Here is a 27,924-nt window from a genome sequence, read left to right as displayed (position 1 = left end):
ATGAGCTTATTCAGTGCTGCAGGAACAACGCACATGTTGATTTGTTCATGTTAATTGCAGTCTCAATTGTTAAAAAAATATTTTAAAAGGAGCATCCCACATGAAAATATAACGATCTCATTAACTGACAGTGCATACCAATTTAAAAATTTTATGTCCGTCTGAGGTTAAAAAGAAAAAAAAGAAGTAACACTGTATCCCCAGCGGGGAATTGAACTCATGTTTGTGAGGCAGAGAAAAGCTACTCACTCTGAGAGGCAAATCTTAGCGCGCTACGCCACGGAAGCTGTTGTATCATCTTTGAAGCTTTTGTGGAAGTGTTTATTTGATCTTAGGAACTCAGGCTTTACACATTTTATAGTTTATGCCTACATTTTGTAACATTTATTACTAAAATATGAAAAGGTTTCTGTTTTAACAATGTGTTTACACAGATTACTGTAGAAACGGTACACACATGGAATGCGTGTGTTCCAAATAACGATCGTATTATTTCAACTCTAAAACTCCAGTTCACTCCCAGACAATCAATCAAGGCATGAGCTGGGAAAAGTGCGTTCACGTTCTAAGTCGGAGGGGGGATGGAATAGCCGGCTGCTGGCAGCTTGTCTTTTATCAGCACATTTAGAGGACAAAAGACGCTGGCGGAGAGGTGTGAACGGATTTAAGAAGCGATTTAAGGTGGGCCGAATCTACAAGTTTTTTCGTAGACTCTGGTAATTCTAGTGTTAAATGACCAACTTCACAGAAGCAGCACTATGATCCACAAAGCAAAGCAGATTATATATGTCAGCAAAATAACTAGTTGTTCACACTTATTTTTAGTGTCAGGGTTCGGCTCTGAGCCCTTTCTTATTTGCAATGTTGATGGACTGGTTGACAGATGAGATTAGACAGGAGTCCCCGTGGACTATGATGTTTGCTGATGACATTGTGATCTGTAGCGATAGTCGGGAGCAGGTTGAGGAGACCCTGGAGAGGTGGAGATATGCTCTAGAGAGGAGAGGAATGAAGGTCAGTAGGAACAAGACAGAATGTGTGTAAATGAGATGGAGGTCAGTGGAATGGGGAGGATGCAGGAAGTAGAGTTGGCGAAGGTGGATGAGTTTAAAAATACTTGGGATCAACAGTACAGAGTTACAGGGATTGTGGAAGAGAGGTGAAAAAGAGAGTTCAGGCAGGGTGGAATGGGTCAGGAGTAATCTGTGACAGACGGGTATCAGCAAGAGTGAAAGGGAAAGTCTACAGGACGGTAGTGAGACCTACTATGTTATATGGGTTGGAGACGGTGGCACTGACCAGAAAGCAGGAGACAGAGCTGGAGGTAGCAGAGTTAAAGATGCTTAGATTTGCATTGGGTGTGACGAGGATGGACAGGATTAGGAATGAGTACATTAGAGGGTCAGCTCAAGTTGGACGGTTGGGAGACAAAGTCAGAGAGGCGAGATTGCGCTGGTTTGGATATGTGCACAGGAGGGATGCGGAGTATATTAGGAGAAGGATGCTAAGAATAGAGCTGCCAGGCAAGAGAAAAAGAGGAAGGCCTAAGAGAAGGTTTATGGATGTGGTGAGAGAGGACATGCAGGTAATGGGTACAACAGAGCAAGATGCAGAGGACAGAAAGATATGGAAGAAGATGATCCGCTGTGGCAACCCCTAATGGGAGAAGCCGAAAGAAGAAGAAGATGATGATGATGATCTTACTCTTCTGAGAGTCACTAGTACATATGATTTACCATCCTCTATAGTACTTTGACTGCTCAACCACCTTTGGCTTCTCTGCTGACAAAAGGTTAGCCTTCAATGATGAATTTCTAATTCTTCTTTCCTCAAGGTACATTTTTAAAAGTAAAGAGTTTTGGTTATGTTACCTTACAGGAGGAGTGAAGTGGAGAATATTTTTTCTTCACAGCCAAAAATTAGCCACATAATCTGTTAACTTTAGACCTCTGACAAATGTTGGTGGCTACTATTACAATCCGTGACACCACAAACTATAATGACTTTCATCATTTTATCATTTTGCAGTTTCAGATTTTAAGGCAACCTATTTAGTAGTCTTACTTGAGAACTTTTAAACACAGTGGAAAAAGAAAAAAATGGAAAATAGCAGTAAACCAAAACAGAGCCTGTACTTCAGTTTTACTTAACTAAAATAATACTTCAGGCATGTTGCAGCCTTTCAGATATTAAGGCACAAATGTAAAAAATGAACACAATCATCAGAAACAACACTAGGTTGCTGGCACACAATCCCGGACTTAGTTATGATTTTCAGTCCTTTTCGAGTTTTCTATTGGGCATTTATAACCAAAGAGACAAATTAAAAGGTCGAGTAAATTCTGTAACAAATTAGGTAAACTGTCAAACAAAGTTTTTATATACAATCCAGATCACAAGATTTTCACAAGATTTAAAAATACAAATTAACAAAGAAGGAACCTAAAAAAACATAGTAGGAAACTGAAGAAATTGGTTGAATAAGTAGTGGGTAGACCGTTTTTTAAAGAGATTTCTTTTAGCATTTAACAATTTATAACAACATTATGGGTTTTCAATAATAAGAGGAGGGAAAAAGCCTGAAATTTATTTTATTATGTTGCACCTTTGTACATTCATAAATAATTCACACCAACTATAAAAATACAAAAATGCTTGGATGTAATAATAAAAAAAAAATGTCCAAATCACTCTCCTAAAACTTTTCTAAAAGTAAACTGCTTAACATGTTAAGAATACATACAATTGAAACAATTTACAAATTACTATTTTCTTACACCTCACAAATGTGTGCTGAAATTGCAGGAATTTATCATCTTGAAAATGTATGGATGTTTAAATGCAGTCAAAAAAAAACTTCAAGTAAAGATAACAGTCTTTAAATGTAATACTTTAAATATCTGGCTTATTCTTGATGCAAGATAACAGTTGCAGGTTACAAAAGCAACATTACATTGTTTTATACTTCACACTAAAATGCTTGAAGTTTCTTTGTTCCCTCTTTTCTGGAACCATAACAAACTTTAGACACAACTAGATTTAAAAATCACATTTCAGCAACAAAAGACAAATAATTAAGAATCAAATAAATATACATAAGTGTATGTCTTTTTGTCCACTAGGTATCTCCAGTCATAATGGAAATGAACTCCTCTTGGTTAACTGAAAGAAATCAATACAAAAAAATAAATGACATGAGTCACACAAAATCACAGCAATGCAAAAAATTAGTAAAAATATACACAAATGCATAAAGTTAAACAGACAAATACATACATAAAAGCCCTAATTATAAGAAAAAAACAGAGTGTGGGGCTACCTAACAATAATATGTTATATATTTAAATCACAGTTATGAAGGGGGCACAAAACTTTGATAAAGGTTTGTGAAACTGATACTTCAAAGAATCAACATCTCGGTCCTGAATCAATCCTATAACTCACAAGTTGCATACACAATTAATGAATAATTTTGGATCAATCAGAAACTGTAAATTTGATTTTTCTTTGCCCACTTTTGCTTATTTCTCTGCCATAGAAAGCATCATCCACTGCACGATTACTCTGTACATCACAAGAATACCTTTTTCAAGCCAGCAGCCACCAAAAAATTGATAACTAAACTTCCTAAAGTTAAATTAACACTTGGTGAATATGAAAAAATACTGCCTCTCATTGATAAATATGAAAAAACAAATAAAACCTATCAATGCTGAAAGTTATTTCAGTTATGAAATCTCAAAATAAAAAAAATAAAAAAATAATAAAAAAAAAAAAATTGTATAAATCTTGTTAAGTAACAAAAAAAACAAAAAACTTAAACTACCAGTTGGTGCCATCTTGTGGTAAATGCATATATTGCAAATTAACATATCAATTCATCAGTTTAAAAAGAATCAAAAGAAAAATGTTCTGAATTTGTATAGTGTGTAATTTAGTCATTTTGGCTTTCAGTCCTGGAACAACAAAAACACACACTATCTAGCTTTTCTATGTCACTCCTAAAATAAAAAAATAACAATTGCTTCTTTCATGGGTGGCACGGTGGCGCAGTGGGTAGCGCTGCTGCCTCGCAGTTGGGAGACCTGGGGACCTGGGTTCGATTCCCGGGTCCTCCCTGCGTGGAGTTTGCATGTTCTCCCCGTGTCTGCGTGGGTTTCCTCCGGGCGCTCCGGTTTCCTCCCACAGTCCAAAGACATGCAGGTTAGGTGGATTGGTGATTCTAAATTGGCCCTAGTGTGTGCTTGGTGTGTGTCCTGCGGTGGGTTGGCACCCTGCCCAGGATTGGTTCCTGCCTTGTGTTGGCTGGGCTTGGCTCCAGCAGACCCCCGTGACCCTGTGTTTGGATTCAGCGGGTTGGAAAATGGATGGATGGATTGCTTCTTTCTCCATTCCAAGCCAAAATATAATCCATTCAATTTACACACAAACCGGCAAATAAACATAACAAATATGATTTTTAAATATTGCTACAGTATTGAACAGTGATGTGAATCTCAAAACAGGAGAACAACATTTTAAATTTATGCTAAGGATGAAAAATACATTTATAAGGAAAAATAACCTATCTTGTGAGTTTTCAACTACTGTACATACAATTCTTGATAATAGTCTTTGCTATGTGCATTATGATTCTACAAAAACAGCTACTTTACCACATGGTGGCTCTGAGGATAAGGATCTGTGCTGGTATCCAGAAGGTTGCTGGTTCAAATCCCCATCACTGCCAAAAAGAGATCCTACTCTGCTGGGCCTTTCAGCAAGACCCTTAACCTGTAATTGCTCCAGGGGCGCTGTACAATGGCTGACCCTGCGCTCTGAACCCAAGGGGTATGCGAAAACTAACAATTTCCTAATACATGAAATTGTATAAGGCGAAAGAACTTGTACAAGGCGAAATAAAGAACAAATCTGATTCTGAAGTTATTAAATGTCAATTAGCAAGGTACATTATCCTTTTAAAATATTACCCCCCTTGTAAGTTTAAATTCATCTTTTTGACTGTATAAATATATAGTATACACTTACTCTCTCCATCTCCATCTTTATCAAATTCATCTATCATAGCCCGAAGCTCTTCATCGGTCATATTTTCCCCAAGTTCTCTAGCAACACGCCGTAGATTTCTTAAGCTGATCTTTCCCGAGTCATCATCATCAAAAAGTTTAAATGCCTTCAACATTTCCTCTTGTGGATCTCTATCCAGCATCCAGTCTGTTACTATTATATCACAGTAAAAAAAAAATCAATACATAGCCACTGACAAAGTTAGAAAGACGGTCTTTAATAACAGAGTGACTTAGCAGGGCTGAATAAAAGGAAAAGAAATACAAAGAAGGTACTAAAACTCAATATAGAACCAAGTCTTTCACATAGAAATTAGAAATGTGTTATTTTAAAAATGCACAAGTAGTGCAGTTTTATATGCATCTTAAATTAGATTTCAAAAGCAGAAACAAAACATTTATTTCGGAGGTGGACACATTCTTAAATCAGCAATCCTATGACTATGCTTGATAATTAATGATTGATTACCCCCACACCAAAACCTCTTCTACTGCGGAGATACAATATAACATGGCAAATGAGATACAACAACATAACGAATACACACACACATACAGCATCAGTCCATGACTGAGAGAATAACAGGAAAGAATGTGTACCTGCTAATCTATATAAAACACAAAAAAGCTTCTAAACCTTGTTATCAAGGAAATATACTGTAAAGAATCATTCCAGATTGAGCTCATTGGCAAGAACACACATAAGAGGAAGTATGGGAAGGATCCTTGGGAAAGTAAATTTTAAATTTGGTTTATTGCTTTTAATTGTTTTATTCATATTTAAAATATACAAGATATATTTACCAACTTCACTGAAATCTTCAAATGAAATTTTGCCAGTTCCTTCACGATCATAGTCTTTTAGGATCTTCAGCACATCAGCTTTCTTTACATCAAAGCCCAAAGCCCTCATTGCAACCTACAGTAATAAGCACTAGTGTTAATACTTCATGAAACCACCTGTTTTGGGCAAATGCATGGCTCTTTAACAGATATGACATTTAACATAAAAAAATGATAAAAACTGGCCCTAGTATGTATATGTATGTACTGTATGTGTGTGTGAATGTGTGTGTGTTTTCAACCTGCAATCGACTAGTCCCCTTTCCAGGGATTGTTCCCGACTTACTCCTATGCTTGCAGCTTCCATATGACCCTGCTCAAAATAAACTGAATTTGGAGTATTGATGGATGGATGAATTACGCAACTACCTACTCAGATTCTGGAAGCACAAGTCATTCTCCTTTGTTGACTCATCACAATGCTTATTCAAATTAAATCATCTATATTACTAAACGACAGTTTAATTTATGCACGGACGGCGGACGCACCGAGGCGCATGCGCACAGCGCCTCGGCGCCCCAGAGTCAGACCCAGCTGCTTCCCAGAGTCAGTAGGTGGCGCCCAAACAACACAACCTGTAAACTAAACTTGCTCGAACCCACTGTGCCAGCAGTCAGTGTAGCATATTTGGATCACATGACGGTAATTCAGTATTAAAAGTAAGTTGAATTATGATTCCTAACAGTAAACAACATCTACCTAACGACAAACAACAAAGACGAGACCGCATAGATAAAAACAATAAACGGAGGCTCGTACAACGCGCTTCAAAAACACCAGATGCAAAGAAGTCACAGCTCCACAATGAAAGAGCTCAACTAACAGAATTACAAAAACAAGCCCGTATGGATAGACACAATGAACGAAGGCGCCCACAACGCGATTCTGCAATAGCAGAGGCAAAGGAGTCACGGCTCCAAAAAGAAATAGCTCAACAATTAGTAATACAAAAACGAGCCCGTATGGCTACGACCTGAAAACTAAGCCTGAGGTACAGCGTGTACAAACCCAGCGGCTTCCCAGAGTCAGTACTGAATTTGGAGTATTGATGGATGGATGAATTACGCAACTACCTACTCAGATTCTGGAAGCACAAGTCATTCCCCTTTGTTGACTCATCACAATGCTTATTCAAATTAAATCATTCAGCTAGAAAAGCAAGCAAGATTGAACTGTTTACTTGTTCTGCCATTCAGAAACAATAAAAGTAAAGGAACATTTTTTAAATATTTTAGCAAGTATGTGATAATCCAATCAAAAACTGTTCGGCATAAAGTTGCATTCAATTTATCTCAAAAGTGCAGTACCTAAAGCAAATGTTTATTTCTCAGCTCTCAAGAGTGAAAAGGAGAAAAGAAAACAATTTCAGTGGAGGGAGAAAGAAAGAAAAAAAAAGTCACTTCCTTGGCCTATGGCTTCACCTTAAAATGTACACACCAATTCCCATACTTCTCAAAAGAATGGAAAAATCGCATCAAAAAAGTCATCACAATCTACATTACCTTTTCGATTATTAAATGTTCCATTTGTTGGCCAAAACTTGAATTAGAAATGTGTTAATTAGAAAAGGTGCTATCCTTAGTTAAATGGAATTTAAATTAATACCTCTGATCAAAATATAAACACATACTGGACGACACTGCTGCTACCTCATGGGTTCTACTATCCCAGCTTCAAATGCTATACCTAGATGTGCATGATATTAATTTTAAATCTGCAAAGGTTTTTCTCTGGTTACTTCAGTGCTCTTTAACACTAGAATTACCAGAGCCTACGAAAATACTCGTAGATCCGGCCCACCTTAAATCGCTTCTTAAAACCGTTCTCACCTCTCCGCCAGCGTCTTTTGTCATCTAAATGTACTGATAAAGACAAGCTGCCAGCAGCCGGCTATTCCATCCCCCCAACGACTTAGAACGTAAGTGAACTTCTCCCAGCTCATGCCTTGATTGATTATTGGGAGTGAAGTGGAGTTTTAGAGTGGAAATAATAGATTGTTATTTGGAACACACGCATTTCATATGTGTTGCATTTCTACAGTAATCTGTGTAAACACATTGTTAAAACAGAAACGTTTTTATATTCTAGTAGCAAATGACAAAATGTAGGCATCTATACTAATAAAAGGCAGCCCTCACTGACTGACTGACTGACTCACTCACTCATCACTGATTCTCCAACTTCCCATGTAGGTGGAAGGCTGAAATTTGGCAGGCTCATTCCTTACAGCTTACTTACAAAAGTTAGGCAGGTTTCATTTCAAAATTCAAAGCGTAATGGTTATAACTGGAACCTCTTTTTTGTCCATATACAGTAATGGACGGCAGCTCGCTGGCCGTGGGAGGCAGGGTTGCGTATCGCGTCATCACGCCTCACACGTAATCTGACTGTGAAGGAGAAAGGACGGCCTTATATGGCGTTCGTTTATAAAACAGCGGACAGGCTGTGTAAAGGCAGCTTCACAAAAAAACAGATCCTTAAATTGTTATTGGTATATTTTCCCTCAGTTTAAAAAGGTTTTCTTTTCTTAATAAAAATGTAAAAGCAGAACTTCGCCGCTGCAAAGCGAGCCTGACTTTATTGAAAAGAAACTAAACTTGCAGCGCCGCCGCTATTCAATGACACTTGCCTAACGCCTAACTTTATTGAAAAGAAACTAAACTTGCAGCGCCGCTCTTCAATGACGCGCCGCTATTCAATGACACTTGCCTAACGCCTGACTTTATTGAAAAGAAACTAATCTTGCAGCGCCGCTATTCAATCATGCACCGCTATTCAATGACACTTGCCTTACGCCTGATGAGCCAAGAATTAGGGCGAAACACGTGTCGCGTACTCTTTGCATTATTTGACAGTAAACTATTTTCAACCATTCTATGATCTGCTTCTCACAACTGAAGGCACCGTGGCTGATGTTAGCTGACTTGCTGGCCAACCATAAGCGTTACCTGGTAAGTAACCACCCATACAATCAGATTGTGATTCAGACTACGAATACCATGAATGTAATTACCTCGATCTACATACTAGAGAAAACCTCAATGAAGAAGAAACAGTGTGTAAGCATACATATTAACACATGTGCAATTAAACGTGTGCATTTACAGGGTGATTTCTCAGGCTTAAAAGCTCGCCTTTTATTAAAAAGGTAAATGCAAACTGTTTTCATTCTGAAGGGCACAAACCACGTTGGATTTCAGCCGTTAAACGCGCAAAAATATCCGGACACCAGAAAAATAAGCGCAACATATTATCAGTTGTATTGTATGCTTACAATACATATAGAAATGTGTTAATCGTTAACTAATAGTATGGGATGGTGTTTTTCGACTCGCGCCTTGATTTAAACGATTCCATGTCTTGGTGGGTTTGCGTAGCTTATTGTCAATATCTTTACACCTGTTTTTAAGACTTATTGACTGAAACGGGCTTTCACGAAAAAAGTTAGGGCTTTGCTACAGGATACACCCTCCACAAGTTAAGGAAGTAAAATTAAAAGGTATATATTTCTGTTTTATTTAAACCTTTTAAGTTTGTATGCATAGCCACATTTGGCTGTTTTAGTTTTTTTTTTTTTTCTTTCTTCAGTAATATTTAATCTCCTTAAAGAAAAACAACATATGCATTTTACTTTTTTGGTATCTCTTTAGTAATATTTTAGTGTAAAAGGATAACCAGTATTTAAACCTTTTATGTTACTTTATAAAGTTATTTTACACAATGTTGAAAAATTAATAAGAAAGCTACATACTTTGGCAGCTGCTGCTTTAGTTTTCAATGAAATGAAAAAAGCTCTCCAACAGAAAACCTCAATGAAGAAGAAACAGTTTGCACTATCTAAAAAGGAGAAACCCTCATTTATAAAGGTTTGCTGCAGATGACTTAACTGTAAATAAATGAATAGTTCCTATGTGTATAATACATATTTATCTATTTGACTTATGCCTTTATCCCAGCAACTTGCAACATCTGAGGTACAATTTGTTACATTACTTTTGTTTTTTGCAGCACAGGCAGGTGAAGTGACTTCATCAGGGTCACACAGTGGTGTCAGTACCAGGATTTGAACTGACCGGGTTTGCTGAAATATTACTGAAGAAAGAAAAAAAACGAAAACGGGCAAATGGGGCTATGCATACAAAATGTCCATCCATCCATTATCCAACCCGCTATATCCTAAATACAGGAGCCAATCCCTGCCAACACAGGGCACAAGGCAGGAAACAAACCCCGGGCAAGGTGCCAGCCCACCGCAGGGCGCACACACCCACACACCAGGGACAATTTAGAATTGCCAATGCACCTAACCTGCATGTCTTTGGACTGTGGGAGGAAACCGGAGTACCCAGAGGAAACCCAGATAGACACGGGGAGAACATTCAAACTCCACGCAGGGAAGCGAACCCGGGTCTCCTTACTGGCACCTTTCACTGCGCCACCATACCGCCCGCATACAAACTTAAAAGGTTTAAATAAAACAGAAATATATACCTTTATTTTTACTTCCTTAACTTGTGGAGGGTGTATCCTGTAGCAAAGCCCTAACTTTTTTCATGAAAGCCCCTTTCAGTCAATAAGCCTTAAAAACAGGTGTAAAGCTAAACTTGCAGCACCGCTATTCAATTACACTTGCCTAACGCCTCTCCTAAGGGGAGATACTGTGGGATCTGGGCATCAGTCAAAGCACCAATCACAGGCCCGATTAGAAAGCGGGAAGCTGTGATTTGTCGTCTACCTCCCATGTAACAATCACAGCCCGTGTTACAACGCACTATATATATGTATATGTAGATGTGTATATGTAGATATGCATATATATGTTTACATAACCTCTTTAACACACTACTTCTCCGCTGCGAAGCGCGGTTATTTTGCTAGTAAACTATATAATGTATGAAGTCTGAAGTCCAAATATCAAAGAAACACTTTCACAAAAGGTACAAAAAAAAAAAAAGCCACCGCCAAAAAAAGCCGCCTTAGTGTGCGACATTGACACTCATTAGCTATCACTGTTTCCGTGGCGCAACAGTATCAGTCGCTGACTAGGAATCAGAAGGTCATGAGTTCGATTCTGCATAACTCCCTTTTGAGAAGTGAAGTGTTCTTATTTTCACTATTTTAGAATAAAAAGATACATTTGATTTCAGTCTGTAACAGCCGGTGTAATATATGATATTTGTAAAGGTTAGCTTTGTTTTTTTTTTTTTTTTAATTCACTTTTCATTGTCTCTGTCGCGTTCACGATCTTTCCCTACCCCCCTCCACCATCTGACACTGCTGTTTTCACATAAAGACGCGCTATAGCTCTGCAGTGTATCACAATACATACGACCGCGTGTTTTTTTCCCCCCAATATTGCCAGTCCCCACGTGTTGCTTTATGCTGTTTCTTTTGTACTCCAGGACATGCAGAGGAAAGCATAGTAAAGAGTAGTAACTTCAGCGCTATATGCAATCATCAGACACTCCCCATCTGACACTGCTGTTTTCACATAAAGACGCACTATAGCTCTGCAGTGTACTTGTGACTGCATTGTCGTACCAATGCTTGCGAACTGAAGTGTCTGCATGCACTTTTCGTGGCATTATACGTGTATTTTTTGAGCATGCCCATGTATCTCAAACACAGGAACATATGTTGATGAAAAAGTATAACAAAACAAGTGCTTATTTTATTCAAGACTATAACCGAAGCAAAAAGAAAGAAAGTTACAGTAGGCGGTTGATATGACAGCTTGCGTGGTGGAATGCTAAGAACTGCTGATTTCCATTCCGTGCTATATAACTGTTAACATTTGAATCTGATGATTGCATATAGCGCTGTCTTACTCAGTGTGAGCAAGAACATGCGTTGTAGCACGCAGCAACTGGCCACCTGCATATTTTAAAAAAAAGAAAGAGACAAATAAATATATGTGACGTTCTGAAGAAATCATTTTATGACGCAAATAGTACCAATCAGAAAACTAGGGGTGTGCAAAAAAATCGATTCGCGAAAGAATCGCAATTTTATCTCTACCGATTCAAAATTGATTCATACAGGACACAAAATCGATTCATATTTCCCATTTTATAACGGCGCGAGTTTAACTATTTTTCCGGATAGGAGTTTGTCAATCCTATAGATGGCGCTATGCCAGTTTCTGCTCAGATAGTAATCCTTGGTGTGAGTAAGAAGAAAGTGAGTGCGCGCTCGCGCAAGCATTCGATAGACGAGCCATGGAAAACGCAGTGGAAAAGAATATTCAACCTGCCCCGTCCTCATTTAAGGCAGACGTTTGGGCACATTTTGGATTCTACAACATCGATGGCAAGAAAGAGCTTGATAAAACTCACGTCATATGCAAGCTTTGTAAAGCTAAAATCAAATATTTTGGAAACACTACAAACCTCAGGACTCACATGGCACGTCATCATCCAGAGGATGCAAACGAAGTTCAGCCAAAAGTAAGAAACATTCCAGGAGACCAACACACTCTGCATCAATGTTGCAAACTTCCAACCAACTCTGAACGGGCGAAGAAAATAACTCAATCCATAGCCTGTTTTATTTCCAAAGATCTGCGTCCCTACAGCGTTGTTGAAAATGAAGGCTTTCGGTACATGCTGAAAACAGTTGAACCTAGTTACGCTATACCAAGCCGTCAGCTTTTTGCTGAAAAAGCGATACCTCTGTTATACGAAGAGACAAAGAAAAAAGTAGCAGAAGCGTTGAAGAAAGCAACAAGAGTAGCCTTAACATGCGATGCATGGACATCAAGGGCAGTCCAGTCGTATGTAACCTTTACCGCTCACTATATTACAGACAACTGGGAGCTTGAGTCACGAGTTTTACAAACTACAGCAATAAATGAAAGCCACACAGCCGCACATATAAAGGAGAACATTCAGTCTGTCGCACAGGAATGGCAGCTCACAACCACTGACCTGGTAATTGTTACCGATAACGCTGCTAACATGCTAGCTGCTGCACAGCTGGGAAACTTTCAACACGTTAAATGTTTCGCACATACCATCAACCTCGCAGCACAGAGAGCTCTGAAGCTGCCGTCTGTTTCACGTCTGCTGGGGAAAATTCGGAGAATTACCGGATTTTTTCATCGCAGTGCCACCGCAAATCATGTCTTGAAACAGAAACAGAAACTTCTGGAGCTGGCACCGCACAAGTTGACAACGGACGTGGCTACACGATGGAATAGTGCATTCGACATGATCGATAGATTCCTGGAGCAACAACCAGCCATTTGCGCTGCGCTTCTCTCTGCTGAAGTAAGAAAATGTGGAGCCGGCATCTGCACACTAGACGAAACCGACGTCGCCAACGCAGAAGAAGTTGCTGCAGCCCTCAAGCCATTAAAAGAGGCAACAAACATAATGTCTAAAGAAGCCACGCCGACAGTGTCTGTGATAGCCCCACTACATGCGCAGCTACTTCACGAAACAAAAGCAGGATTCTGTGGTGAAACAGCACTCGTCCGGGAAATCAAACAGGCAATTCACGAAGATCTGGCCAAGAGATATACGAGTGTGACAGACAAAAATATGCTGCACATATCTTCAAGCCTGGACCCCAGGTTCAAAACACTGCCCTTTCTCTCTCAGGACGAGCAAAAGGACATACACTCTAAGGTGATTGCTGAAGTGGCAACACTTGAGGTAATTTATTATATTTTTTAATAGTAAAAGTGAAAAACACTAGTTGCATGACAGTGGCATGACAATATGCTATTAGCAAAACCACACACACAGTGTGTATGGTTGTGAAATTACCATTGACATGTAGCACTTTAAATGTACCACAATAATATCTAGTTATTGCTTAGTTTGTTTTATATATATATATATATATATATATACACACACAGTAATCCCTCCTCCATCGCGGGGGTTGCGTTCCAGAGCCACCCGCGAAATAGGAAAATCCGCGAAGTAGAAACCATATGTTTATATGGTTATTTTTAGAATGTCATGCTTGGGTCACAGATTTGCGCAGAAACACAGGAGGTTGTAGAGAGACAGGAACGTTATTCAAACACTGCAAACAAACATTTGTCTCTTTTTCAAAAGTTTAAACTGTGCTCCATGACAAGACAGAGATGACAGTTCCGTCTCACAATTAAAAGAATGCAAACATATCTTCCTTTTCAAAGGAGTGCAAAGCAAGAAGTCAAAAAAAAATCAATAGGGCTTTTTGGCTTTTAAGTATGCGAAGCACCGCCGGTACAAAGCTGTTGAAGGCGGCAGCTCACACCCCCTCTGTCAGGAGCAGGAAGAGAGAGAGAGAGAGAGAGATAGAGAGAGACAGATAAAAAAAATCAATACGTGCCCTTTGAGCTTTTAAGTATGCGAAGCTCCGTGCAGCATGTCCTTCAGGAAGCAGCTGCACACAGCCCCCCTGCTCACACCCCCCTACATCAGCGCAAGAGAGAGAGAGAGAGAGAAAGTAAGCTGGATAGCTTCTCAGCCATCTGCCAATAGCGTCCCTTGTATGAAATCAACTGGGCAAACCAACTGAGGAAGCATGTACCAGAAATTAAAAGACCTATTGTCCGCAGAAACCCGTGAAGCAGCGAAAAATCCGCGATATATATTTAAATATGCTTACATATAAAATCCGCGATGGAGTGAAGCTGCGAAAGGCGAAGCGCGATATAGCGAGGGATCACTGTATACATATATATATATATATATATATATATATATATATATATATATATATATATATATATATATATATATATATATATGGTATATATGTATGGTATATACAATAATTAATAATAACACTGAATTTCTAATTGAAAGACAAAGGTTGGTTGATTGCGTTTTTGTTTTCTTTTATGGTGCATTAATGCAGAATGAGGAGCTAGACATCCCAAATGTAGTGCTGGATGATGAAGGCCCCCCTGTTCCCAAAAAAAGAAAAACTTCCCTGCTGAATTTACTAGGCAAGACTTTCACTAATGTCAGAGATGTTCCTAAATCCGCTGGCACCAGAGCTGAGGAAGAGATGAAGAAGTATTTGGAAACTCCATCATTGTCACTCTCAGAAGACCCCCTAACTTGGTGGAGGTCTCAGGAGACTGTCTTTCCCCTCCTTGCAAAATTGGCTAAATGCTACCTATGCATTCCTGGTACTAGTGTTGCAGCAGAGAGGGTATTCTCAACTGCTGGGGACATAGTAACTGCACAGCGGAGCATGCTCACTCCAGAACATGTAGACCAGCTTCTGTTTCTACAAAAGAACATGTACATTCCAGCAGATGGTGGACTTTAAACTCACTAATGTGCGCATACACCTGAATCTAATCTAATATATTCTGATCTGTTGTCAGTTTGACTGTAGTTGTCACAGTTCAAAAACTGTTGTCTGCTGAAATGGAAATGGTTTAGGTAAAAAGAAAATGTTCACAATTAATTATTATTTTGGATGTTACACTTGTTACAGCACTTTACAGCCCAATGTAGCAGCATTTTTATTTATTCTGATAATGGCACTTTACAACCAACTATAGCAGCTCTTATTTGGTTTTATTTAATCTACTTTTATTTAAAGTGTCAATATAAGTTGTTTAATTTAAGTTGAAAGTTTGCAGTTTATATTTGCAACAGTTTATATTTTTGTAATGTGACTTCAACTGTTATCTCAGGGCTGTATTTTGTATCAGACTGATGGAAAATAAAAAACAATCATAACGTTTTGAATCGAGAATAGTTTTGAATCGAATCGTGAGCCCAAGAATCGAAATCGAATCGAATCGTTAGATTTTCTGAATCGTGCACCCCTACAGAAAACATTGTCGAAGTAATGCAATATTATCCGAAAAACAAACAGCGTCAGATCGGTTGTGAAGTTATACTGGCGCTGTTTGAGTCAGATCAGAAGCTGAATAAGCTGAAAAAGCATGAATTAAATCAACAGAAATAACCACGACTGACATTTTAAACTTAACGATTTACAGTGCATACCAATTTATAAATTTAATGTCCGTTTGAGGAAAAAAAAAACACTTTCTCCAAAGCTGGGAATCGAACTCAGGTCTCTGTAGCAGGGCAGAGCTGCTGTGCCCCAAGTCAGCAAACCGTAGCGTTAAGCCACGGAACCTGTTGTATCATCCTTGAACCTTTTGTGAAAGTGTTTATTTGATGTTTGGACTTCAGGCTTCACAGATTCTATAGTTTATGCCTACATTTTGTAACATTTATTACTAAAATATGAAAATGTTTCTGTTTTAAAAATGTGTTTACACAGATTACTGTAGAAACAGAACACGCATGAAATGCATGTATTCCAAATAGCGAACTATTATTTCCATTCTAAAACTCCAGCAGTTCAGTCACTCCCAGATAATCAAACAAGGCATGAGCTGGGAAAACTTAGTGAACATTCTGCGACGGTGGGGGATGAAATAGCCGGCTCCTCGCTGCTCGTCTTAATCGGCACATTTAGAAGACAAAAGAGAGGTGAGAACGGTTTTAAGGTGGGCTGGATCTACGAGTTTTTTCGTAGACTCTGGTAATTCTAGTGTTAAGTTAACTGGTAATTTCAAACTTGTCCTGTATGAATGGGAGTTTGGACATGTTTGCAACTGGGCCCTGGGATGGACTGGCACTTAAGGGCTGTTTACCAGCTATCTGCCCAGTTCTAAAGGAACAGACACTGGCCTATTCCTGCACCTATGAATTTTATTAAATGGAATTGAGCATTTTATGTTGTGAGAAAAACTCTTAACCCAAAGTAGTTTCAATTAAGTCTTTTTTAACTATGGAAATAGATTAAGTACCTTAGCAGTCTCCATTCAAAAACTGACAAAATTCAGTAATGGTACATAACACCATACATTTGTCAGTCCTGTAACTTTTGCTCTGGATTATGTCATATTAGATAAGGCCCGATTTTGTAGTTTGAACAAAAACACCTAAGACAAACAAGTATTTAGATGACATATTTCAGCAATATAGTGGAATATGGGTTTCAGATTCTGGAGGCATCACACGTACAGATTTTCTGCTGGTTTTCTGCTTTTCATACATCTTGGATAAGTATGACAAGCAACTTTGCTTAGGGTTTCATCCGTGTAAAATACTTGTAGCACCACATTATGCGGCATTTAAGTCAGGACGTACAGAACCAAATGTGTATTTTTACCACTTTTTCTTCAATTAAGTCAGTTTGTTGTGGTATAGCGGGTCCACAGCTTCGAAAAAAAAGGGCCAGGTTTTAAATCCATATAGCTGTGTCATTCTCCATGGGCACGATTGCATAACCGCGGGGAGTTAATGAGGTAGTTGGAGCGAGTTGCACCTGCATGTGTGGGTGCGTTCATTTTCGATTGCCTCATTGGCTTCCTGCGGTGTGTGATTAAGGCGCTGTGCCCACGGAGGCGCGCGGGGGGTATATATATATATATTATATATATATATATATATATATATATATATATGGGTCGACACAAGGAAAGAGGGAAAGTATAGAGGGATACATGGATAGATCGATCGAGGAAAAGTGGAAGATGATAGAGGTTAAAGGACGGGAAAGGCAGTCTAAGCAGGAGGATCTGGCCCCCTAGAAAGAGGAGACAGAATGGGCTGGGGCCCCATGAAAGAGCATTTGGTTGTGGCGCTCTAGGGGCTGGTTCGCCCCACTGAATGTTCAAGTGAGTGGGGTGAGCAAGGCAGGTGTCCTCCCGAGGGATCTGAGGAGGATCTGAGGACTGCGGGAGCGCGAAGGATGAAGGGAGGAGAGCCGACCTCGGACGGTCTGGCAGTGACGTCCATGAGGAGGCCAAGACGGAGGCTGGCCGAAGGAGCTCGTGGCTGTTGGGTCTCTGCCGGCCACGCGAGTTATGAGTGAGCCGGCGAGAAAGATAGAAGGAGGTGTGCCGAGATCGGGATGAGAGAGACTGCATTTTAACCTTGGATTTCTTTATTGATGGTTTTTATCCCTACTGGACACTTGTTTTTATGGATTTATTTATTGAAACTGATGCACTGCACTTTTTGATTGGACACTGTTTTGTTGCTTTTAATAAAAGCACTTATGCATTTTTGGGAAATATCCCCTGGCTTCATTTGAGAATTGTCCTCATATGTCAGCTCATCTTGGTGACATTACCGATGGTGTTGGGTTCAGGGCTCCCGTAAAGAAGATGTGTGGAGTTGAACCCGCATCGTCACATTTGTGCATATGGAGAATCCTAACAGTACCTCATAACTTACTCCATGTATCTACAATATTCCAGGTGGAGATAAACTTCTGATGTTTGTCCAAAATTTACCTTTAATCAACTATTTATGTCCCAATGCTCCTGTTGAAGATTCCCTTCAAATTATGAAAGCTTTGATCCTGTCATCTCTTAGTATCTACGGGCCTAAACTGAAGATTAAACTTATTAAATTTTTCCTCAAAACTCACACCCCACAGTCCAGAAGCAAGTTTAGATGCTCTTATTTGCACTTTCTACCTCTTCGTTTTCTTTATAATAAGATGATGTAAACTGTACACAGAACTCCAAATGAGACCTCACAAGCATAACATCCAGTTAGCCTTCTTAATTGATTTTGTACACTATCTGGATGTGGACAGTAATAAGTCCACTACAACTTTAAGTCCTTGCAATTAGGGTGTGTTTCAAAGTTTCGGAAGCCTCTGAGCATTCAAATCTAGCATTTTAAGCTGGTGTGTAAAGCTTTATATTTGTATTCAATTTCATCTGACACAAGTCTGCTCAAGTCTGAATTTGTGCAGGTCCATTTGTAATGATTCTAAAACATCTTTGTCCGCTATTACCTTTAATTTAGTTCCATCTATAAACTTACTCATCTTGATATTTATATTTTTATCAAGATATTACTTAGTTTCAGCATTAGTTAAATCTGAAAAAGTTTGTCATAACACAACCCCTTGCTTTGGTGTTTAAACCAATTTTTGACCCATCTATACATTGTGCACTGAACTCTCTCTTGTTTCAGTTTGATTAATACCCTCTCATGTAATACATTATCAACTGTTTTCTGACAAAATCAAGATCGATGTCATGTGCACCTCTCTGATGTTTTTGTTGTTTCCTCATAAAATTACATCAAGTTAGTGAAACACAATCTCCCACATCTAAGCCCATGCGGACTACTCACTAATACACCTGTTCTTGACATATGTTGCTCAATCTTTTCCTTAATAATTGCTTCCATTAATTAGTTGTGATACATGTTAAGTGGTAATTATAGTAGTTAAAGTGTTCCCCAGTGCCTCCAACTCTGGCAGAGTGTCACCTGTACTGCTCATATGATTTTCGTACATCAAACATTGGCAAGATGCAATCTTAGCAAAGAAACAACTCTAGTTCTTCAAGTAATAAAATTAAAGGCCACGTAGTAAATATTTTATGTTAGATTTACAAACAACAACTTTCTTATAAATAATAATAATAATAGATATTATAATAACTAAACTAATAATAATTAAGATGGAGTTTAAAAGTTTCAGTCCATTTCGTAACTAAATTCTTTTTTATTTTTCTGTTCCTATATGTACTATCATGACAACTGCATTATCCATTCCATGAGAAATGTAATACTGGTATGTCATGTCTTCACTTTCATCAAATACTAAATTTCAAGGTTTCTCATTTTAAAGCATTACTGGGAAGCTGTAAAACTAAACTTTTGTTTTTTTGCAAACATCCACTTGTATATTATGATCAAACAATCAATTATTAATAGGTAATGCAACAGTAAACAAAAATTTCACTAAGAGTTGCCAAATTTACTAGTGAACCATTAGACTCCTAAAGCCCATAACCATTAGGTGGAGAAGGATGTTAAAAATGAATGGGTAATGTCAAGTACTTTCATATAACTGTTCTACAGAAATGTTAGCTGAACATACATCAATCAGTTTATGAAATGCACCCACCTTTAACTCATGATAGTCTATTTCTTTATCTTTATCACTATCAAAGAGATCAAATGCTTCTTTTATTTCTTGCTTTTGCTCCTCTGTCACTTCTCTCCTTTTTTTCCTCTTTGTCTTATCCACTGCAAGATCTGTCCTGTACAGGAATAAAAAAAGTGCAAGTCAAACTAAATATTCCATAGAAACATTCAGTCACTATTCAGAATCAATGGAGAGGATAACAATCGTGACTTTAGAAATAATTTGAAATTGAGGGGTTTTCACAGTGTAAATTCTACACTATATAATAATTGAATTTATAGTAGTCTAATTTCCTTTTTAAAACTTAAACATGTTTCTATGGGTACATTCTGTGTGACTCTGAGATTATCATGTATACAGAATACAAAGAAATGTGTACCTGCATGTTCAGCCAGCATTCAACATGTCACCACTATCTGGTGCCATGATAAAATTTATTCTCAGCTTGTGTCATTTATTCATATTTACAGTACCTGTCAAAAGTTCTAGAAGTCTACTCATAGATGGGATTTTATTCCCAATTATCTACCTTTTAGAATAGTTAAAACATCAATCCTAATGCATTGACCCAAAATGTGTTAAGCAAATTATAAAACTATGAGATAAAAACATATGGAATTAATGCAGTGAACCAAAAAGTGTTAAGCTAATGAAAACTGGCTTATATTATTGATTTCTCAAAGTAGCCATGCTGTGCCTTGATAGCAGCTTTGTACACTTTTGATATTTCCTAAACCAGTTTCATGTGGTTGCCAGCTGGGATGATTCTCCCAACAGATTAAAAGGAATTCCCACACATGCTGAGCAATTTGTCTTGGTTCAACTCTTCCCAAATCATTTCTGCTGGGTCAGAACAGATCAAATGTGACAGCAGAGATCTGCTTTGTCACAAAAACTAACTCAAAGTTTTGCAGCACATGACTAAATTTAATACTTGTGAGTGGATACGGGTGATTCAACTTTATTCAGATGGTTAAGAATAGGTGGTTACAGCGTAGATGGACCTCTGAGAAAAATTGCTTCTTGAAAAGTACATAAACTGTCATCTATATTCTAATCACTACATTTTCACTGGAAAGTGCATGCAGTTGGAAAACAAGGAAAAGATTGCATGTACTTTCCAATGGTAAACAATAAAGGATATTCTGCTTGCCATTCTGGTTGAGTGTGCCATCAATTCTTAAAAAATGCTCTTACAATACCACCAGCAAAGCATCTCCATAAATCCTCCCATTTCACAATTGGAAGCACACATGCAGAGAAGATGTCTGAATCTCCAGTGGTTATAGCAAATTCAGATTCATTGGTCCAAATGGCAGATCCCCAGTCACCTAATGTCCACTGCTTATATTTTCTGGCTCAAGCAAGCCTCCTCCAGTAGCGACTATATTGCAGCATTTCTACCATGAAGGCCTAATTCACACAGTTTTCTCTGAACAGTCAATGTCAAGATAACACTGCTGTCTGAAGTCTGTGAAGCATTTATATTGACTATAATCTGACGTGCAGTTTAATCTAAGATTTTTTTTAGACTGATGACAATAAATAAACTTATCCTATGTAGTAGGCACTTGATCTCCCTTTCCTGAGGCAGTACTCATGAAAGCTGGTTTTCTTCATAGCAGTTGAAGATATTTAGAAATACACTTCTAGAAACTTTGAACATTCCTGAAATTTTCCAGATTGACTACCTTTAATTTATTACAGTAATGATGTACTGTCATATCTATTTGGTAAATTATGCTGATATTGCTATATAATGAACTATTAGACATAACGGCCTTCTACCAAATAGAGCTATTTATACCCAGTGTATATTTATTTGTACCTTGTCACAGCTAACACAACTAACTGGCTCAAACACATCGACACAGAAAGAAACTTCACAGATTAACTTTTAAAGAGGTACACGGAAAGAATTTCCACAAGTTACATTTTTAAAGAAGTACACACAGTACTGTAAGTAAATAGCATGTTATAATGGGTGTGGTGAAACATTCCCAACTCTAATTTTCACAAATGTTCTAAATGAATACACTTGCTTGGAAGCAATGAGGAGTGGGAATTTCAAATAACTCTTTAAATTTATAATTTCTGTTTTAAAAAAAAAAACATATGCATTAAGAATTGGTAGAGATACAAATTTCAATTATTTAAGCAGATCAAAAATGAGATATTGAAAACCATATATTCAAGCAACTGTGTTCAACCTTTTGACTACTATATAGAGTGCCATTTACAATAAACTTCAAAATAACAATTACACGGCTTACTGCTTATAAAATTGTCAGTTTCAATGAAATTAAAAGAATGAATAAGGGCACATTCCTGCAGTAAAAAAAATACTCGTCATTTTCTACTATTAATATGACAACACACTGATGCGGTTACCCATACACAGAACTTCTGGATACATAGTGAATACAGTATTAAAAAACGTTAAGCTTTCTTTATTTATGCCTAATTCTAAGGGCTATTTCATAACCACGGGACTGTTTCTGTTACTAATGACATATATCATTATTCAGTCTTTCTATTTTTTATAAAACTAGACAGGATATTAAGCAGCAATCGGATAATCACTAATTCGTTATCAAACCTTCTTAACAGAATGCTTTAATTTGTACAGCACCCTTCACACCACCAGCAGAAAATGCTTGTAAAGTGAACATAGTTATAAAAGAAAGTAGCACAATCATTAAAGGAAGCTGTAATCTTAAGAAGAATTTTAGGAAATTATAAACAACACAAATCAAAGTAATGATGAAATTCTAGGAACAGCCAGTGAAAGATGTGGCACTAAAAATGAACTGTAGGTAACAGACTGAATATACATAGGAGTCAACTGACAGCACCCCTAAGGCACCATGTGTTGTAGTTATAAGAGAATAATGAAATGCTTGTTGTGGGGAGCTTTATTTAAGGACTATATTAAAAGAGAAAAGATAAGCAGGTGGAGAATTCTATCAGTTATATTATAAATGAGAGAAGAGGGTCATAAGTAATCATATATGTCCAACAGCATGGACTATAAAAACAACTATTCAGATAAGATAGGACCTCTGGATATGAAGGCGGATTTGCAGAATAGCAATAAGTGGAGTCAAAAACTAGGAAAAATGTGTTATTTTGAAAGACTATAAGGATTAAGGCAGTTTAAAATTATTTTCTACTAAATATATCCAGGGAATGAAAATATCCAAAAGAACATCTTTATTTGTCAATGTCAATGTCAATTTATTTATATAGCACATTTAAAACAACATAGGAATGCTGTGGCCAAAGTGCTTTACAATAATAGAATAAAAGAAAAAACAAACAAATAACATAAATAACATAAATAGAAATAAAAATATATGAACATAAATAAAAATAAAATAATAAATTGAAGTGATGTTATATAATCACAATGAGGAAACCATCAGTATTACTGAAGGTCACGGAATGCAAGTGAATAGAAATGAGTCTTTAATCTTGTTTTAAACAGTTCAATTGTAGACGACTCCTTTATATGATGAGGTAAAGGGTTCCACATGTGAGGAGCAGCAGCTGCAAAAGCCCTGTCCCCCTTGGTTTTACACTTGGTACGAGGGACAAGAAGAGACAACTGACCAGAAGATCTAAGAACTCTGGACGGCTGGTGTAAAACACACAATTCGGATAAACAGGCAGGAGCAAGCCCATGTAAAGATTTAAAAACTAGCAACAAGATTTTAAAATCAATTCGAAAATTGACAGGCAGCCAGTGTAAAGAAGCTAAAATAGGAGAAACAGAATCATACTTTCTTGCCCCAACCAGAAAGCGAGCGGCAGCATTCTGGACCAACTGTAACCTGTGTATCAGGGATTTGCTAATCCCAGAATACAGCGAGTTGCAGTAATCAAGGCGAGAAAAAATAAAAGCATGAATAGCTTTCTCAGGATCCCTAGAAGATAAAAAATGCTTGATCTTAACTAATAGACGAAGCTGGAAAACGCAACTCTTGACTACAGAATTTACTTGTTTCTCAAAAGACAGGTTACTCTCAAAGATTACACCAAGATTGCGGACTTGAGGTTTGCAAAAGACAGAGAAAGAGCCGAAAAGTCCAAGACCAATTTGGGCTTTAGCTGATGTTGCAGACAGGAATATAAACCTGTGTGTCATCAGCACAGCAGTGAAAAGCAATGTTAAATTTCCTAAAAATAGCTCCAATAGGATGAAGGTATACTGTATAGAGAATAAAACAGGACCCAAAATGGATCCCTGAGGAACACCATATTTAAGAGGAGCAGTAGACGAAAAAGAGGAATTTAAAGTCACTGAAAAGTGTCTACCAGTTAAATATGACCGGAACCAGTTAAGAGCAGCCCCTTTAAGCCCCACAAGATGTTCAAGCCGCATCAGCAATATCTCATGGTCAATAGTGTCAAAGGCAGCGGACAGGTCAAGGAGGAGAAGGACTGCCGCGTCACCCGAGTCCATAATAATAGAGATGTCATTGAATACTTTCAGGAGGGCTGTTTCAACACCATGAAAACACCTAAAGCCAGATCGGTAGATCTCAAATAAATTATTGGAGTTAAGGTGATCGACCAATTGATTCTAAATAATTCTTTCTAGAATTTTAGCCAGAAATGGCAGTTGGGAAATTGGGCGAAAATTGGCTAAAACTCCAGGATCTAATTCTGCCTTTATTAGACAGGGACGGACCACAGCATGTTTAAAAAATGAGGGTACAACCCCCGCACTTATAGAATCATTGATAATGGCTAGTAAAGATGGGCCCAAAACATCAAAGTCTTCCACTAAGAGGCGTGGTGGTACTATATCGAGAGGGCTGGGAGCTGGTTTAAGGGTGTCAATTTATAAATCCCTCATGAAAGATGGGCATTGACAAGTGTTAAAAATACCATCCATCAATTTTCTGGACCAACTTTTTTGCATTATAGGGTTATGTTTTATTAAAACTACACATGTATATGGAATATTATATTAATACATGCCAAACAACCATTTGTTAACGTTGACAGTTTGCGGATATGGTGGTACAAAACAAACAAAGCAGCAATCCCAAAACAGATTAACTGCAATTTTTTTTGCGACAAATTAATTCAGCCACAAAAGCATGTCAATTGTTCCTATTTCCAAACGATCACCACAATAAAATCACTAATATCAGAGAAAAATATAGTGTATATTATCATTCAGTTCTTAGAAAGTCTCAGAACCTTATCAGCATAATGAAATTACCGGCCAAAACAACACTGTAAAAAAAATGCTGTCATTATGGCAAAGTACGTAATACAGTTCCTTCAAGTGCTCCAATGATCCCTAGTTTACTTACTTTTTATAAGGTTTTTAAATTGGAAATACATTATAACCTTGTAAATATTTACCCTCCAAATACAATTATCATTTGACCAAAAACAAGGAACAGAAGTTTGAAAAAAATCTAGAATTTGTCAGCCCTATTCACATACCTATTAATTTTCAAATCACAATTTTCAAACTTCTTCATTGTCAAAAGTCATACTTCAACTGCCTTATGAAAAGCTGTCAGCAAGCTAATAAATCAATAAATTCATGTTTCAAGTTTTAAAACAAAACAATAAAAATTTCACACACGCTCCAAAGTCATGGATTCAAATCCCAGTCCTTGCACTTCCTGTGAAGTATCTGTACATTCTCCATATGCTTCACAAGGGCCGATTCACTCTTCTACATCCCAAATGTGTGTCTAGCTAACTTTATTACACTCTGCACTGGGCCTGCATGAGTCCTACCAGGGCTGTGTTTTCACCAAGCACCCAGTGCTGCTGGGAATGGCTCCATGTGATACCCAACTGGATGATAAGGTTAGAAAATACACAGCTGGATGCTACATGATGGTGGAAGTAGGTCAAGATTAGAAATTGCTATACCTACCTGCCAATTAAGAGCTGTAACTAAAATCGTTGTTACATACCTTGCGAATATGTGCCTCCAAAATTACATTTACTGAAAAACAAATATTTGGGAACCCAACACATATTTACCAGAACATTATTCTCAAAAAGACGTTAAAGGAACACACATCCTTAATATATAATTTTAAGACAAATAGATCAAATATTGTTTCCATTTGCACAATGACAAAATAGAAGGATCATTTCCAAATAGAATAAAATATTTCCAAAAACTTCACTATCAGGAGGAGGAGCTGGTTGGGAGCAGGGAACCCGCAAATATAAAAATGTAATCTTAAAACGTATAAAAATGTGTGCGACAATCTATGCAAAAATTAATACGTCTAATCGATATCCATATTAACAGCAATTACCTACAACCATTACTGAATACTAAACTATATTCCTTTGTAGATAAAAACGACACGACCAACAGTAATGCCCATTCATCAGTTCAGTTTTTGCCCACTCCTATTGCAGTTACTTAGTTCTCGCGAAACTAGAGCTTACTGAAACCGCAAAGTTCCCAAGAATCAAACAAATCCTGTGTGGGATTCTAATCAATCATTTCGTACATACATTCATTACAACGAGATAATTACCAGTCATCGGAATTTCATGAAAACGTATTTTGCTTAAGTAGAAACAGGCATTCGTGCAAATGTCTTTCCAGTACTGATGCATTCGCCACAGTAAAGAATCCAAATTCGTCCTTTTAAATACAATCACAACTGACATCCATCCATCCATCCATTTTCCAACCCGCTGAATCCGAACACAGGGTCAAGGCAAAAGACAACGTAATACATTGCGTTTTCTTTTTTTTACTTGTTCAGCTCTAAGACGAAGAATCTGTTTTAAAATGATCTGATCCATAAGATTAGGGGGAAAAAGATTTTAATCTGCTCACACTCGTTTAATATAAAATCTAAACACATACGAAAACGAACAAAAATGAAAAAATACCTTAATGAAAGACTCATTTTCCTAACCAATAATCTTCTCGCACAATGACAGTTTAACAAAACCTACACTGACCAAACAACAACTACCTATGCACTCAGTAGAGTGCTTCCAACAACAATAAACTGAAAAAAACTGAAAGCTTAACTAAAGCTAGGCGACAGACCACCTCTTCTACTTTTCTATTGGTTACCCTCCAATTTGGAGGGCGGGATTAATAACTCTTCTGTATGTGTGGATGGAAAAGTCATCTGTCTGTCATCAAAACTACGGTAGAGGTAGGTTGATCAGCAACGGCTTTACCCGGCATGCTTTGCGATTCCTTCATTTGATAAACTGTAATCCGTTGTTCAAGTGTATTTTTTTTTTGTGATCACGTTCCTTTCGCTAATATTTTACAGTTGCACTTAGCAACGAGTCTTGAAAAATATGGCGATAATATAGGTCCATATATGATTTGATTTCGAAACCACATTTATATTAGTAGCAGCGAAATTTACGAAATTAGTGGTTGCGTTTTCTCTTCATACTTAGTAGTAAATGCTTGAACCTTACAACTATATGCATACAGCGATCAGGTTCTTAATTTAATTGGTTCAATTCCGAGTCGCAGGCGATCCGTGCCTTCCTTCTGTTCTTGAGTTTTCTTAAATTTGTTGTCACTGCCATACTGATCTGAAGAGATGTCAGAGGACTTAACTAAAGCCGTGAAATCACTTTCCAAGTAGCCTTTTGACTGTATTTTTCGCTATTATTATACTTATAGGTTAGACCAGGGTAAATAAAGTATATACTTAAAATACAATGTGTACATTCTAGCATTATGTTTTTGTTTATTTGCTTGTTTGTTTAAGCAAATATAAAAAAGTGGGTATTAGTGCTGCAGAGTTAAAACTAATTTCGTAGAGATAACAAGAAACCAAGGAGGCAGCCAAATTCAAGATACTGTATGTGGATGAGATAAGGAATTTTGCTAGAAAAACCTGGATGTAGAATATGAAAAAGTGTTCCTTGTGGGGAAAGAGAGGCCTTTAAGAGAGGCAAATAATGATTATTAGTTCTATTAAAAAGAAAAAAGTATTCCATATTTTTAAATGCCAGTGTTGGCAATATGTTATGTCTCCTTGCAGACATCTGTTTTTTGAATATTAATTTTGTTATTATTGTTACTGTTGTAAGAAGTAAGAA

The 27,924-nt window shown here is 37.6% G+C and overlaps 1 protein-coding gene across 1 annotated transcript; it reads right to left on the bottom strand.

Moving 5' to 3' along the window:
* Window positions 1–2,875: 2,875 nt before the first annotated feature.
* cetn3 (centrin 3) lies at window positions 2,876–26,890 on the bottom strand. Its single transcript, XM_028804741.2, has 5 exons — window positions 26,740–26,890; window positions 19,825–19,960; window positions 5,871–5,985; window positions 5,029–5,220; window positions 2,876–3,162 (listed from the first exon to the last, which is right to left on the bottom strand). The coding sequence occupies exons 1-5, from the start codon at window positions 26,754–26,756 to the stop codon at window positions 3,119–3,121; spliced, it is 504 nt and encodes a 167-aa protein (XP_028660574.1). The 5' UTR covers window positions 26,757–26,890; the 3' UTR covers window positions 2,876–3,118.
* Window positions 26,891–27,924: the final 1,034 nt, after the last annotated feature.

This window comes from Erpetoichthys calabaricus, chromosome 7 (genome assembly GCF_900747795.2).
Source record: "Erpetoichthys calabaricus chromosome 7, fErpCal1.3, whole genome shotgun sequence".
NCBI classification, from domain to species: Eukaryota; Metazoa; Chordata; class Cladistia; order Polypteriformes; family Polypteridae; genus Erpetoichthys; species Erpetoichthys calabaricus.
Note: the sequence above shows the minus strand (reverse complement) of the source record. Positions and strands in the feature narration are given on the sequence as shown.